The sequence below is a fragment of the Dermacentor albipictus genome, chromosome 1 (genome assembly GCF_038994185.2).
Source record: "Dermacentor albipictus isolate Rhodes 1998 colony chromosome 1, USDA_Dalb.pri_finalv2, whole genome shotgun sequence".
Lineage (NCBI taxonomy): Eukaryota > Metazoa > Arthropoda > Arachnida > Ixodida > Ixodidae > Dermacentor > Dermacentor albipictus.
This window is the reverse complement of record NC_091821.1, coordinates 82,803,040-82,819,830: the sequence shown is the minus strand read 5'-3', so window position 1 is coordinate 82,819,830 and position 16,791 is coordinate 82,803,040. Positions and strand designations below refer to the sequence as shown.

Below are 16,791 nucleotides of genomic sequence, written 5' to 3'. Positions count from 1 at the left end.
CTACGCTTCGCTGATCGTCAGCGGTGTTTGCTTGTGAGCATGCACACGAGACTGCCGCAACGGGCTGCAAATATAAAAAAAAATTCGGAAAAAGAAACTACGAAAAGCAAATCGATTTAAAACGTGTTAGCAGCCGTATAAGTATATAATTTGTTTCTAAGAATTAAATCTTTTTTCATTCGAACATAAAGAACATTTTCACAAAAACTGGTCAAAAAACCCCAAGCTATCTCTAAGCACGCAGTAGCCACTGCAAAGTCTCTCTAGCCTCCACAGTGTTGCACCTGATGTATGAAACTCAGCATAGCCTCGGCAGACATACAAACATAATGCACCAAAGCACAATCACTGGAAGCCAGTGTGCTCAGTTCACTTCCTGTCATCTGCTAGCTTCGTTTGAGCTGTGCTAAAAAAGGTAACTAATTGATTTAGTACGAGAAGATGGACAACCAAATGAAGGGCCACAATTAGCCTGCACAAATTTATTTTGTCATCATTTACGCTGATAAACTGCAAACAGAGTTATGAGATCATTCTTACCACTTCACAATTTGCACTAACACAATGACTCCTTTAGAAAATCGTGTTTTAGGGCATCCTCAGCTGTGATCCGAGTTGTAGGGTCAGGGTCAAGTAACTTGTACAGCAGGTCATAAGCAGAGTCTGGCACACGTAGCCATGACTCATGGTACTTGAAGTGTGCCTTTTCCACACCATCGGCTGTCTGCCCAGTTTTAGCACGGGTGCCTCGTAGCCTTTCACACAAGGTTTTTAGATCAAGCACTGGTTTTTCATGGCTGACAGTAAGCAGTTTTCCTGGAAGTAACAGAAAACAGGTCATAATTTATTATGGCATGTAGGCAGTAAGTTGTTTCGACGAAACATTTCGACACCTGACAAATACCACACTGCTTATCTAATATACCTTCCTGTACAACTGAATATTTAACATTACTTGAACTTTGCAGAGCTCAAGCCATGTGCACCTCCACTAAGATAAAGACAATATTTTTCAGAGGAGCCTGGATGACATGTGCAGAAACTTGTCCAATGATAAAGTGGTGTCCCTTAGTTTTTACAGTATCAAACCGAACTGCTCTAATCTTGGCGACTGTCAAAGAAAAGTAGCAAGTCCATCAGTCAAACCCAACTTCTCCCCGACGATCCACTTGCAGCAGTAGAAATTATTCTCAGTAGCTGTTAATTCCCTCAAAAGCATGAAGAGGATAAAGTTGACGTAACCCGATGAAGGTTAGGTTGATGCAACCTGTGATTTTTAACCATGTATCAAAATGCTTAAAAAGCAACTGCTTCTTAGAGGCTCCCGTAAACAACAGTTCATCCTGTGGTGACCCTTTGCTTCTATATTCTGGTCAGCGAAATTCTTTTATACAGGATGTTTCATGTAACTTGAACCAAGCATTTTTTAAAAAGTGGGTAACCACAATTGAATGAAACCAACAACATATTGTTTGCTGTGATGTGCTGCTCCTTAGGATATTTCTTATATTGCACTTAATTAGCTAATTAACTAAGATCAATTATGCAAAATTTTTAATATTCCCTTTAGGGCCATGTGCATGGTTGTAGAGGGCATTTCAAAATGACCAATCCAAATTTTTGTGGCAGCGTAGATGCTGCATGGCAATTTCTTCCGACATTTAATGAAAGCTCGCGAAATATGAAATAAAATCACGTGACTGCGCTAGTGCGCTATCGTATTGCAGCACGCTCAACCGTGCATCGAGCCTATCGCTTATCAGGGACATGGGTGCTTCCTTTCCATGTGCCACCATGAAAGAAGCTGACACACTGAAGCAGATGCCTAGAGCTGCGGCTGCTCACTTCGCCACGGTCTGCGCGCACAGTTCTTTCACACAAAGCGCGGTTGAGAGCGCTGCGATATGGTAGTGCATGAGCACAGTCACGTGGTTTTATCTCATATTTCGTGGCATTCTTTAAAGGGCTCCTCACCAGTTCCCATAGCAAAATTTGGTTATATGCTGGAAGTTGTTACATGGCCTCTAAGGAGCGAAGCGAAATTCCTTCCCTGCATTCTCCCATACCAGATCTCGAGGATCGCATGACGCATATGTCACGGGCCCCACCTTCATTTTTTCCCTCTCTTTTTTGCGGCACGGCACACTTCCGCTGACGGCATCGCATGCAAGCTGTTGCGATTGTCTTGTTTGCGCAGCACACAATTTTGCGTGCTGTGCACGAGGACACCTGACCAGTGGTACAAGTCAGTGCTACAAGAATACCAAGGCAGACACAAGCGGATCACAGAGCATGATCCCGAGCTGGAACACGACAGAAAATGACAGTTTCGGTGTCCACGTGCGCGACTGCTCGACAAGCAGACGAAACGGACGTACACCTCTATTGCTGCAGTGTGAAGTAAAACAAAAACATGCAGACATTCAGTTTGTGTTTTATTATTTCTCTAAGCTTTAACTTGACTATTCTAGCAACATATAACACAAATAAAAGATGCTGGCTTGAATAATTCTCGAAGTCACGTGTCACCACGAGTGTCATCACAGCGCGAACACGTTTACGTACGTGCACTAGCCTTCTGCTCCTCCGCAACCTCCGGCTTGGAGTGCAGCAGCCGCGAGGAGTAGGGAAAATGCGCTCAGTTTGAAAATGAACGTCGTTTTTCTTTCCTTTTTTCATGTCATAATACCTTCCGTCATTGTTTCAGCGATATCCTCCATGAACTAAACAATACATTTTGTTTATATTTGGCGAAAATAAAGGGCGCATTATCACCAATACGAAGGCAAACTTCAAAGATAGAGAATTATATTTTTAGTATTTTACGCATGTAAGCTATTCGGAGCTTTATGAATGTGTTTTGCAAACAAAGAATTTATCCCATTGCCCTGGAATAACTGAACTCAACAGATATCCAATCTAGTGGAAATTGAGTGTGTGGAAAGGGTAGGGGGGGAGGGGGAGCATTATAAAGCACTAAAGCATTGCATATGCCCCTCAGCAGTTGTAGTGGTGATTTTTAACAGGTTTGCTGGATGTCCACTGTTGCAGGGTCGAGATGGCGAGTCCACTTTTTTTAATGTGTGAATACTGCAAGTCGTCATCGCCTATAACCTCAACAGTACTATTACCTAAACTAGCGATACATTTATCTTGTAGACTTAAACAGCAAGTACAATTCTTTGTTGAATTATTTAAATTCTTTGCAGCAAATGTGCCTTTTTATGTGTACTGTGCTACTACTACTGGGTGGGATCCAAGACCACTGTGGGTGCACTCATTGCCTTTTGCCCCAGTATCATCTTGAGATGTTATTAGTTGCAAGAGATAAATGCAAATTCAGCTCATTTTTTGGGGCCCCATGGTTCACCATGTGTGATTGATAAATAAGTTCCTGTCGGTTAAATATACTTATAACAAGCATTTCCAGGCTATTTAACTTACTGTAATAGTAATTGGCAGTTTAAATATACACACACACACGCACACACGCACACTAAAAATAATTGGTACGCCACTGCATGTCTTTTACTGTCGCAGAACATCAGAAAAAGCTCTGAGGGCGTGCTAGTACACTTATTAGGTACATCGGTGCTCATCCTGTGACACAAGGCAGCGGGTGCACGCATGTCCCGTGTCAATTGCCCCTTTCCACGCTTGTCGAGCTTCACCACAATAATTTGCGCACGCTTCACCGCGTAATACTTCTGTAGTGAGGCGAAGCTGACTTTCGGCAACCGGCATTATGCAATGCGTCGTACTTTCCGAGCTTCGAAGCCAATCGCGAGGGCCACAAAGGCGGAGTCGGTGCCATTGCTGATAGCGGCGAATTCTTTCAATGAAAAACACGGCACAGAATGGCAAGAAGCTTAACAGCGAACGCAGAAGCAGCTAGGCCTAGCGTTGCTGCGGTGGTGGCTACGGCTGCCAGCGGACCTGCATGCGAGAGCGTTCGAGGAGCGGCGAGGTAATCAAAACGCTGGCGGTGGTTTTATTAATGCCGTTTCGGACCTGCCATGACGGCAAAAAGTCCAGAAAATAGGATGGCGAAGGGTTCTTGCATCCGAAATTTCAGACATTATTATACATAGACTTTTGGGGTACGTGGTGGTGACGCGAAGCTGTCCGAATTATTGGGAGTCCAGAAAGTCGGTCGTTGACTAAACACTGGCAACTCCTCCCACTCGAGCCAGCTTTACTGTGACTTTCTTTCCCTTTCAATGAAATTACAGCTAATTTTCCTTGATAGAAGCACACATTCCCCGAGTTTTCCCTGAGTTTTTCCAGACTACTAAAAATTTCTGAGAATTCCCGGTTGGTAGACACCCTGTCAATCACTTGTCGTAACTCATCTCTAGTGTTGTTGAACAGGACTATGTCATCTGCAAATCGAAGGTTGTCGAGATATTCACCGTTGATCCTAACTCCTAAGCGTTCCCAATTTAATAGCTTGAATACTTCTTAATCTTTCAAGCACGCAGTGAATAGCGTTGGAGAGATTGTGTCACCTAGTCTGACCTCATTCTTTACAGGTATCTTCCTACTTGTGGAGAATTAAGGTAGCTGTGGAATCTGTAGATATATTCCAAGATATTTTCCAATATATTTACGAAAGCCTCCTGTACTCCTTATTACATAATGCCTCTATGACTGCTGGTATCTCTACTGAATCAAATGCCTTCTTTGTAATCTATGAAAGCCATATAAGAGGCTGATTATACTCTGCTGATTTCTCTATTACCTGATTGAGGCATGGATGTGATCCATTGTAGAGTATCCCTTCCTGAAACCTGCCTGTTCCCTTGGTTGACTAAAGTCTGGAGTTGCCCTTATTCTATTGGAGATTATCTTGGTGAATATTTTATATAATACTGGAAGCAAGCTAATGGGCCTATAGTTTTTCAATTCTTTAACGTCTCCCTTTTTGTGGATTAGTATGACGTTGGCATTCTTCCAGTTCTCTGGGACCCTTGAAGTCGACAGACAGTTCGTATAAAGGGCCGCCAGTTTTTCAAGCATTATGTCACCTCCATTTTTTATTAAATCAACTGTTATTCCATTTTCTCCTGCCACTTTTCTTCTTATGTGTTGCATGGACCTTCTAACTTAATTTTTAGTTATAGAAGGAGCCTATGTAACCTGTTCATTACTACTTCGAATGGAGGTATCATGGCTGCTCTGGGTACTGTACAGGCCTGTACAGAATTCTTCTGTTGCTCATACTACAGTACTACAGTATACCGAGTTTGTACTTTTTTCATCACTAATTCAGCATCTTCATAAAACTGATCTATATCATCATCATCATGGCTAGAGGTTGGGGCATAGGCTTTCAACTTTGAATCTATACCTCTTATTAAGCTTTAGACTACTGCTATCCTCTCATTAATGCTGTAGAATTCGTTGATGTTGATCGCTATGTCCTCGCTGATTAGGAATCGTACTCTGTACTGCTTATCTGGAAGTCCTCTATAGCAGAGGACGAAGCCATTTGCCAGCACTGTATAAGCCTCCCTTTTCTACCCTCACTAAGGCCAACGATTTCCCAAACAATGCCTGATAGTTCCTCAAAGAGTCCTGCTAGGCCAGCTTCACTTGAGAGGGTTCAGGCATTACACGTTGCCAAGGTCTGTTTCCACTGACGGCCCTGTTCGAGTCCAGAAATTTTTAGCACCCTCTGCTGCATTACAGGTCTGACCGCCGCCTTCGTCGGGTGCTCCGCAGCTGCTGAGGACTGAGAGCTATAGGTTAATCGAATGAGTCATTTGGGAGGGAGTGACCGACTACTGCATTACGGAGGCCAATTCCTGTTATAGTAAGGGAGTGCCTTTTCTTGAAGCTTAGTGGGTCTTCCTAATTTGGTTGTACCTGGATTAGTATAGCCCCACTACAAGCTCGGAGTGGCGCATGTATGCAACATGTTGCCACAAAAAAAATTGGATTCGTCGTTTTCGAATGCCTTTTACAAAATAACAAAATGCACTTGGCCCTAAAGTGAATAGTAAAAAATTTGCATAATTGATCTTAGTTAATTAGGTGCAATATAAGAGATTCCCGAAGGAGCGCTACATGACAGCAAACCATCTCGTTGGTTTCACTCAGCTGCAGCCACTTTTTTTTAAAATCCTGGGTTCAAGTTGCGTGAAACGCCCTGTATATTGACACGTGTACTTGTTTGTCTTTATCGGGCGACACGTTTCACCGCCTAACAAATGTTATCGCACAGCGCAGGACACGCCTGCATGTATCAGAAGTTTCTGGAATGCTATCAATGGTTCTATCTGCTGTCTGTGACCGAACCTTGTGTAATCTGATTGCATGTGTGTGCGATGCAAATAATGTAAAACTTTGTGGAAGGCACGCGGATCCTAGCAATTACTCTGGAACATTCAGCGACTGATGTATAAAAGCCGACGTGCTTGACCCGCTGATCAGATTTTTGCCGAACGCCGATTGTGTTCACCGTTTTTGTTGACCATTGAGTGTAGCCTGCCTTTTCTGGGCACAGGTTCGCCAAATAAAGTTACGTAGTTTTGCCATACACAGTTTTGTTGCTGTCTCTTCAACTGCCCCTACCACGTGACAACTGGTGGAGGTGCTTTGCATTCATGTACTGGACGCCCCCACAAAGTCGTGATCCAAGCCCGGACCGCGAAGACAAAATCTACGTCATCCCGGATCATCGAGCAAGTCGCCGACTGCAATAGCTAACCCCAGAACACGGACTTCTACCTCAGACGACAAAGAAGATCGTGGCCAAGACAACCCAAATGGCTGCCCCAGCGTCCCCCGTTATCCTGCAACAACCTCGGGACCCACCGACCTTACATGGAGCAGCGACTGAAGACCTACGAACGAATCGCGACTATCAACAACTGGGACTCCAACAACAAGCTGCACTATGTATACTTCGCCTTAGAAGACGCCGCCAGAACGTGGTTTGAGAATTGGGAGTCAACCTTGACAACATGGGACCTGTTCCGATGCGGCTTCCTAACGCTATGCTGGACGCCAGAGGGCAGCTACCTAACGAGAATGTTGCCATCTTTATGGAAGAAATGAGCTGTCTGTTCCACCACGCCGACCCGGATATGTCCGAGAAGAAAGTCCGCCTACTCATGCGTGGTGTGAAGGAATAACTTTTTGGCGCAACAATACGAAGCCCACTGAAGACCGTAGGAGAGTTGCTTCGCAAGGCCACCAGCATCGAGAAGACGCTCAAAATGCAGAACCAGCAATTCAATCGCCGCATAAACTCTACAAACTACGCAGCAATTCAATCACTGGCCACTGACGATCTGCGCGAGACTATCAGAGCGGTCGTACGGGGAGAGCTGCAGAAGATGTACGCTAGGTCGCAGCATCAAGTGGCCTCAATCGTCAAAGACGAGGTTCAGTGATCCCTTGGAGTTCCTGAGGTGCAACCACAATCACCACAGCCCCAGACAGAAGCGATGACCTACGCCGCGTTATGGCTCCCCTGCACGATCGCGCCAGGGCCCTTTAACGCCACAATTCCGTCGTCCATCGCCGCCAGCACGCCCACCCGTCGCCCAGCACAGCTATGCGAGGAAGACGGACATTTGGTGCACTCCTGACCACCGCCCGCTCTGTTACAGGGTCACGTCTACCGCCGATGCCCATACCGGGAGATGGGACTGCGAGGGTTCGCCGTTAATGCGCCGCGACCACCGCTTGGCAAACGATCTTGCGATATCGCCGCCACTCAGTGGAGCCCTCGACGACCATCCTGTTCGCTGTCACCAGGCCGCTACCTGTCGCCGGAGCGCTGAACATACAGTCGCCCAGCCTGGGGCCAGTCTGCGAGCCCATATCCGGAGAACTAAAAGCAGCAACCAATGGAGGTGCGGTTGCTGTTCGTCGAACTGACAAAGATCCTCCGCCGACAACATAACACACTGACGAAAGATGGCCTGATGACGCCACGTACCAGCCATAGGTCAAGGCGACGCAGCCGTGATCCGATGCCAGGACCTAACTGTAACGCAAGACAAAGAACCACCGATCTCGATACGCTTCTCGACGGCCACGCAGTCACCGTCTTAGTAGACACAGGAGCCGATTACTCTGTCATGAGTGGACCCATCGCCGCTCAGTTGAAGAAAGTTAAAGACTGCATGGGGAGGCCCTCAAATTCGGACCGCTGGAAGACACCTCATCACGCCGACTGGAATCTGTACGGCAAGAATTACCGTTCATGACTGGACTTACCCTACCACCTTCGTTATCCTCCAACAGTGTTTACGAGACTCATTCTCGGCATGGACTTCCTGAACCAACACGGCGCAATCATAGACCTGAAGTCAAAGTCGATAATGCTGTCGGAAGATTGAGCGATACCGCTGGTGAGCTCTCGGACTCGCCATGCCTTGAGCGTGCTCGAAAGTCAAGTCAGCATCCCGCCCCCCTCCAGCATTGTCATTTCCGTCGGCACCAAAACACCTGCCGACGTGGAAGGTGTCATCAAGGGTGACCAATGTCTACTGCTAGACCGTGAAATTTGCGTCCCAAGAGGGATCGCTCGACTGCACGAAGGAAAAACTAAAGTGTTACTGACAAACTTCAGCCAGGAGTTCAAGCACATCAACAAGAGTACGACAATCGCGTACATCGAGGAAGTTCTGGAAACCAGCAATGCGTTTGTCCTCTCGGATTCTCCCGCAACTACCCCTACGACCATAGTTCCCGAACCAGACTTCGACATAAAGCGACAGCTCAGAAGTCTGTTCCGACGATACAAAGACTGCTTTTCAACATCATCGACGATTCGACAAACACCAGTCGCAAAGCATCGCAAGATAACTGAAGAGTGCACTCGACCACTTCGCCAGAGCCCTTACCGAGTTTCGACGTGAGAATGTGACGCTATTAGGCAACAATTCGACGAAATGCTGCACAACGACATCATCCAGTCGTCGAGAAGCCCGTGGGCATCTCCTGCAGTCTTGGTGAAGAAAAAGGACAGAATTCTACGTTTCTCCATCGATTATCGCCCACTTAACAAGATCACAAAGAAGGACATATGCCCCCTTCCACGGAGAGACGATGCATTGGATCGGCTCTGCAATGCTAAATACTTCTCATTGATGGGCCTCAAGTCTGGCTACTGGCAAATAGAAGTCGACGAGCGAGATTGCGAAAAGACCACCTTCATCACGCCAGACGACTTCTACAAGTTCAAGGTCATGCCATTCGGACTGTGCTCGCACTTGCAACGTTCCAGCGCGTCATGGACACGGTGTTAGCAAGATTGAATTGGCAGACATGTCTTGTTTAGTTGGAGGACGTCGTCTTCGCCGGAAATTTCGACGATCACCTTAGACAGCTTGCGACAGTACTAGAGGCCATCAAGTCATCAGGGGTGCGATCGCGCACACAGCTCGCTTTTCCATTTGTTCGGTCTGGCTGCGACATCACAAAGTGGGCCGTCCGCAAGATTTGTGAGAACGCGAGGGAGAGCACAGCCAATAATTGAGCGAGCCCAGTCCTGGAAGTTTGCGCCACCAGTTTGGGCTTCAATCGGGGACGATATATTAAGTGCAGAATGTTTGTGATGCTTTAATAATTAAACACGTAATATCAGACAAAAATTCTTACTGTTGCAACATATAATCTGCCTCGGAAATTTAATGCGAGAGAAGAAAACTAATTTAAGCGGCATATATTTTGGTTTAGTGCGCTAGGTGGTATCGCACACGCCAAAACAAATTGGCGGGAGCGCGCAGTTCAATTGGCGATCACTGTTTGACTGCGAATCGTTACGTAGTCGCACAAAAATGTAAGACTTGGCCCGCACGTGTCGCCGCATCAACGCGAACTGTTGGTCGCGTTCATGAAGGGCCACCCGTACCTTGTGCGGATATCGTGTGCGCTGACCCAAGAGGGCCCGGTCGAGCGTAGGCAGCAGCTCTGGAGCAAGCTTGCCGCCCTGCTGAACGCAGAAGGCCCGGCCACGAATACAGCGAAACAATGGCAGGTGTTTTGCCGCCGCAGCTTCCGCAAGTCAAAGGTGACTGCGAGGAGTGGTTTTGTTGCTCGCGATATTTATAATGCTGTCCGTAATTGCAGCGGCACGGGTGGAGGCCGCCTGCCCGGCCTCCACCAAAAAATGGCAGATCATGAGTACTTTCGATCATGGTATTCAATGCGTAGAACCCTTTTCTTGACATAAAGCCCGCAGTCTCGCCCGGACTGAGTCCTTCAGGCTGTTTGATCGCTATGAGCGTCCCGTCGACACAGGCCACTACACTGGGAATGCGGCCGCGATCTGCAAAGGCCACCTTTGCACTAGCCTTGCCGGCCATTGTCAACGGGAAGCTCATCTAACCCTGTTGCCGGCCCACCACCGGTTATTGCTTCCGCAACTGCGTGAATGCTGTCGCTCACGGAAGCCTGCCCCATGGATATGAATTCTTCGCTGCCGATGGATTTTCGAAGCCCCCCTTCGCGAAGAAACGGAGAGCACAAAGCACCTTGTCTTGCGTAGTGATGCCACCGGTCGGAAGGCCACCGATGGCGTCTTCCAATTGCTCACAGAGCCACCGCACAGTGCTCTTCGAGAGCCTGAACTGCTCGCGGAACTCTTTCTCTGTAAGCTCGTCAGATGCGTCAAGAAAGATGCGTCGCCGAGGCTGCCCGAGAGACTTCAAAAGCACGACAATAGGAGCGGCAATCGTCACTAGTGAGCGCCAAACCGCCGAACAATAAACGTGATTCTCTGAGCACAACGTGAAACCGCAAGCATTCTCGACAAATGCGCTCACATAAATCAAAATTTAAGAAAATAACACTATATTTATCACAGCGCAGGCACAACATTTATTTCACTGTGATCACAGTTGTTTTCAATAATTAACATTGCTAACGTTCTGCGATGGCGGATCGCGTTTTCATCTTGAAAAACTGGACCCCCGCCAGGGCCAGCCATGTTCGGCGAGCGCCGACATTATGAGCAGACGACAGGCGCATCGTCTGCTACTAGCGCTGCTATGGCAACGGCCATTCATTCTTCGAAACGAATGCCCTTATCGACCGTTCCACAATAGTGGCCGATTCCACTCGGTTTTGGAATGATTGACAGGAATGCGACGTAAGCGCATTTTGTGGTCCCGCACCGGCGCAATGACGGCCGTGATGAAACGCGCGGGCGCCAACAAATCACGATAGGGCAAGCGAGAGAACGGAAAAGCTAGCTGTTTGCGTGATCGCACCCCAGAGCTCACTCTGAAACCAGAAAAGTGCCACTTCGCTTACGATGAGCTTCTGTTCCTAGGCCACGTCATCAGCAAGTCTGGAGTCCGCCCCGACCCGCAGAAGACAGCTGCCATCGCAAAGTTCCCGCAGCCCATCGACAAGAAGGTAGTGCGTAGATTTCTTGGCATGTGTGCCTACTACAGCCGATTTGTCAAGGACTTTTCACGCATCGCTGAGCCGCTGACACATCTAACTAAATGTAACCGATTCTAAATGTAACCGATAAATGAGTTCAAGTGGGAAACGCCGCAGGCCGACGCATTTCAAGAACTCAAACGACGCATGCAGTGACCCCCCGTACTTGCGCATTTCGACGAGGACGCCGATACCAAAACCCACACTGATGCCAGTAACCTAGGCCTCGGTGCCGTCCTAGTCCAGAGAAAAGACGTACTTGAACGCGTGATAGCTTACGCTAGCCGGTCGTTGTCAAAAGCGGAAGGCAATTATTCTCCAACCAAAAAGGAATGCCTCGCCATCGTTTGGGCTACAGCGAAATTTCGCCCTTACCTATATGGCAGGCCATTCTAAGTCGTCAGCGGCCATCACGCCATGTGTTGGCTAGCAAATTTAAAGGACCCTTCAGGACGGCTGGCGCGGTGGAGCCTAAGACTGCAAGAATATGATATCACTGTAACCTACAAGTCCAGACAAAAACACTGATGCCGACTGCCTATCACGCGGCCCCATTGACTTGCCGCCGCAAGATGATTTCCTTGGCATATTAAGCGCGGAAGACTTCGCTGAACAGCAACGAGCAGACCCGGAGTTGAAAAACCTCGTCGAGTACAGTCAAACCTCGATATATCGAACACGGATATATCGAATTATTGCGTATATCGAACACTTTCTATATCACGTGGAAAACCACATCCATTTTTAATTTTTTATTTCGAACGGGGCCGGATGTAAAATGGATATATCGAACTCTGCCGCCCCAGACCAAGTGCGCTCTGTTGACAGGAGGCGAGCTTTCCCGCAACACTTTCGAAGATAGTGGTAGCGCAATGGGCGTTCCAGACTGCTGCGTACGACAGCTGCCCACATCGGTTGCGCCCTCGGCGCAACCGATGTGGGCAGCTGCGGCGGCCCACAACGCATGCGGCGGCTTGGCGTGGCTGTGGCTTGGCCAGGTTGGCTAGTTTGACAACGTCAACGACACGTGCGTCTCGGTGCTGCATGGTGCTGCCGCTTGTGCTACGCCAGTCGTTGTTATGCCCCAACCACTGGCAGGCGTCAGCCTGTTGTTGCCGTGGCCTGTGGTTGTCGTGGTTGGCGTGATGGCTGCAAACGCGAAGAAGCGGACATCCCTGACATTTGCTTCGAAATTGGAAGTGATACAGCGCGTTGAAAATGGAGAAAAGAAGTCGAGCGTCGCCGAAGCTTTCAACATCCTAAGGAGTACTTTGAGCACTCTGCTGAAAAACAAGAGTGACATAAAGGACAAGGCGGAACAGAACCAGCACTCAGGCGCGCGGCGGGTGCGCAAAGCTGCCTTTGAAGACGTCAAGAAGGCGCTGTACAAATGGTTTATCGACGTAAGGGCCCGGAAGAATGCCAGCTCGAAGAAACCTGGAGCCAGTTGGAGCGCTTTGTCGGTGCTGAGCCACACAGCATGTGCATTGAGGACTTCGTTGGCGGTGACGACAGCACCGGAACAGTGGCGGAGTTAACAGACGTGGAGATCGCGGCAGAAGTGACTGCTGAGCGGCCAGCCGAAGACGCTGCCGAGGCTGATCCAGCAAGCGCTGATGTTGCCCTGCTCCCGACTGCAACTGAGGCTGTAGCTGCTTTGGCGTTGTACGCAGCTACTGCGGCGCAATAGAAGGCACTGGACTATCTCTTGTGGACCGTTTGGACTATGTTGAGGACGCTGTGGTCAAGCACGCGGTTGCCAACATGAAGCAGGCTACGCTGCTTTCAGTGAACGAAATAAATACTTTGAAGCTTCATGTGAGTATCTATTGCGCCACGATTGGTTCATTGATTGATTCGTGCCAATTTTTGATGCGTTTTCTACGCGATTGTATATATCGAATTCTGGCTATATCGAACTATTTTGCGATCACCGCGTTGTTCGATATATCGAGGTTCGACTGTATTTGGAAGGGCACACCGACATTGTCCCTAGGGCACTTAAGCGAGGATTGTCTTCGTTCTCGCTTCAAAACAGCCTACGTACTCGTAAAGAAGAACTTCTCACCAGTCCGTGCCTACTACCTTCTTGTTGTTCCGTCAGGGCTGCATCCAGAAGTATTGCGCGCCCTACATGACGATCTGATCACTGGACACCTCAGATTCTCCCGGACACTATCGAGGATACAGGTAAGGCATTATTGGCCGTGCCTGACCGCCGACATTGCTCGTTATGTCAGGGCATGGCGAGACTGTCAGTGACGCAAGACACCACCGACAAGGCTAGCGGGATTACTACAGCCAATCGAGCCTCCCTGACAACCATTTCAGCAGATCGGGATGGACATGTTGGGACCCTTTCCGACGTCAACATCAGAAAATAAGTGGATCGTCATGGCGACGCACTACCTCACCCGCTTCGCTGAAATAAAAGCTCTGCCAAAAGGTAGCACAGCCGAAGCAGCGAAATTCTTTGTCGAGAACATCCTGCTGTGACATGGCGCCCCAGAAGTCCTCATCACCGACAGAGGAACCGCCGTTACAGCAGAGCTCACCCAAGCCATTCTGCAGTACAGTCAGACAAGACACAAGAGGACAACTGCTCCGTAAGACGAATGGTCTTACGGAGCACCTGAATAAGACCTTCGCCGACACGCTAGCAATGTACGTCGACGTCGAACACAAGACCTGGGATGCCGTCCCGTCGTACGTAACCTTCGCTTGCAACACAGCGGTGCAAAAATCAACACAGATCACGCCGTTTAAGCTGGTTTACGGCAGGTACCCGACGACGGCGCTCGACGCCATACTGCCACACGTCACTGACGAAAAGAACCGTGATGTCGCTACCTATTTCCAGCGTGCCGAAGAAGCCCGACAGCTCACCCACCTACGGATCAAGAACCAGCAGCATACCAACAGCCGACACTACAACCTCCAACGACCCTTCGCCGAGTACCAGCCCGGCGACCGTGTTTGGGTTTGAACCCCCGATACGCTGATGAGGGCTGAGTGAGAAACTATTGCGACGCTATTTCGTACTCTGCAAGGTCATCCAACGTATTGGCGCACTGGACTATGAAGTCGTGCGAGACAGCATTTCACATTCACAGCTGCGTCGCGCACGATCTAAAGTGGTCACATGGTGCGTCTTAAACATTTTTTGTGGACGCTGACAAACTTCCTTATTTTGTTGTTTTCTTTGCTACGGGTGCTTTTCTTTATTACTTTCGTTTGTTTGCAGCATTGGGTCGATGCTTTATAAGAGGGGGTATTGACATGTGTACTTGTTTGTCCTTATCGGGCGACACGTTTCACCGCCTAACAAATGTTATCACACCGCGCAGGACGCGCCTGCATGTATCGGAAGTTTCTGGAATGTTATTGATGGTTCCATCTGCTGTATGTGACCGAACCTTGTGCACCTTGGGAACGTTTTGAACCTGAATCTTGTTTTTTCATCCACTTTCAATTCCATTAATTTATAATTTCTCTATTTCAATTAGTAAGTACAAGTTTTCTCCCATGTTATCCTTGGTGTCTGTTTGTTGGCTCCTTATGATTAAATTGTGCAGAGAAGACAAGCAGAATGAAATGCAATATTACCGCATGAAAAATTTTAATCGGCCAATTTTCACTAGGACACTAGTGATGCAAATGATGCTGGTAGTAGTACTACCAACTTTTAACAGGCTGAAGGGCAACTACAGCAAGGAGCACTGTTGCTTGCTCTGACGAACTTGCTTAGCATTCAACAAAAGGAGCAGTGTCGAGAAGATGCCACCCCTTCACCTCAATAATTTCATAGATAAATCTACAATGGCATACTCCTTGACATTCCCTTCAATGTTGTCTTAAACACAAGGAAAGCAGCACAGCAGCAAGGACTGCTGGAATACTGTCACTAGTAGAGTGGGTGCACATGCACTGAATGTGGGAAGACTGGTCTATTCTTATCTCTCTTTAGGACTGTTTTGGGATTGAAGAGCCTTGCCATACTTTCCGTGCTTCGAAGCTGTCCGAGAAGATGACAAAGGCGAATTGGCACCATTGTTGACAGCAGGAAGCTTGGCAGCGAATGTCGAAGGAGCTAGGCCTAGTGTTGCCACAGTGGCTACGGCTGCCAGCAGATTGGCGTGCGAGAGTGCTGGTTTGACACTGCGACATAATCAAAATGGCGGTGGTGGTCGCTTTTATTAATGCCGTTTCGGACCTGCGGTCACAGCAAGAAGTCCGGGAAATTTCCTGGAGAGGGGTTTCAGCATCCAAAATTTAGACATTAGCTTTATGAGATACGTGGCAGTGCCGGGCAACCATCCAAATTAACAGGCACGTCCAAAATATTGGTTGTTGATTGTACTATTGTATGCATCAAATACACATTTGACAATTTTTGAGTAATCTTACATGCACAAAATGGAAAGAATGTAGAGACTCAAGCTCACAAACAGTCTTGATTACAAGAAGCCCAAAGTTTTGCTGAAGTTTTATAACAAGGGCAACCAGTTCTTAAGTTTAACAGCAAAAACATTGATTAAACACACTTGCCAGTCTTGCCAGTAAATCTAAAATGTTTCTTGCTGACATCAGCATGTAACGAATATATAATATGCATATAATGAAGGTACTTTCATAGGGATGCGAATCTGGTTTAACAAGGTTCAAGTATTTTCTAGCACAATTTCCTACACTTAATATTTCTCTGCCAAACATCCCTGTGATGACTGAATTTTTCCTTTGAAACCAAAATTTCATAATCAACCTGATGCCATTTTTTCTGTTCTTTGTGTTCTAACCAGCATTTGTAGAATAGGGCCAGTTTGAACACTCGGTAACATGAAGCAACCTATACTTGTTACCGAAGAGGTCTTCACATGGGTTGGCATGCCAGCTGCCATGTGAGCCTCTAAAGCAGAACAACTGCCATGTTGAAACCTGCATGAAGAAACCACCTTCCGGATATGCTGTAAAGGATCTACAAAGCACTGGAATTTCAAGTCGGTGTTCATGACAGTGCCTTTGAAGTTGCTTTCAGATTTGTGCATACAGATGCTGGATGCTGCACTGATGTTTTGAACACTGCTTTACTAGTACATGCCTGTTACATGCAGCATTGACATTCTTTACAGTGTCGCGGCTGCTGTTTGACAATAGTGGCCACAGTAGTATTCCCCCTTTTTTTTTCCCTCTGCATTGGTGCTTGAGCACTGTCCAGTGAGAGTTGCCACCGATAGTTGCTTGCACTGGTTCAGAAATTGTCATTGATACATAAACACCACGAACTTCTAAAAGCAAGCATGTATCTGAACATGGTTAGAATAAAGTTTAATTTGCTTCACCAGACTTATTTTGCCTAACCGTATTTACTCGCATAATGAACAC

The 16,791-nt window shown here is 47.6% G+C and overlaps 1 protein-coding gene across 2 annotated transcripts in view; it reads right to left on the bottom strand.

The window, feature by feature from the left end:
- Window positions 1-467: 467 nt before the first annotated feature.
- Window positions 468-16,791, bottom strand: part of LOC135907457 (cell division cycle 7-related protein kinase-like) — a 28,068-nt gene continuing 11,744 nt past the window's right edge. For both annotated transcript variants that reach the window (XM_065439152.1, XM_065439151.1), the window contains exon 11: window positions 468-816. In XM_065439152.1, the coding sequence (XP_065295224.1) occupies window positions 557-816 (260 nt within the window). In that variant the 3' untranslated portion in view covers window positions 468-556. The remainder of the gene's footprint in view (window positions 817-16,791) is intronic.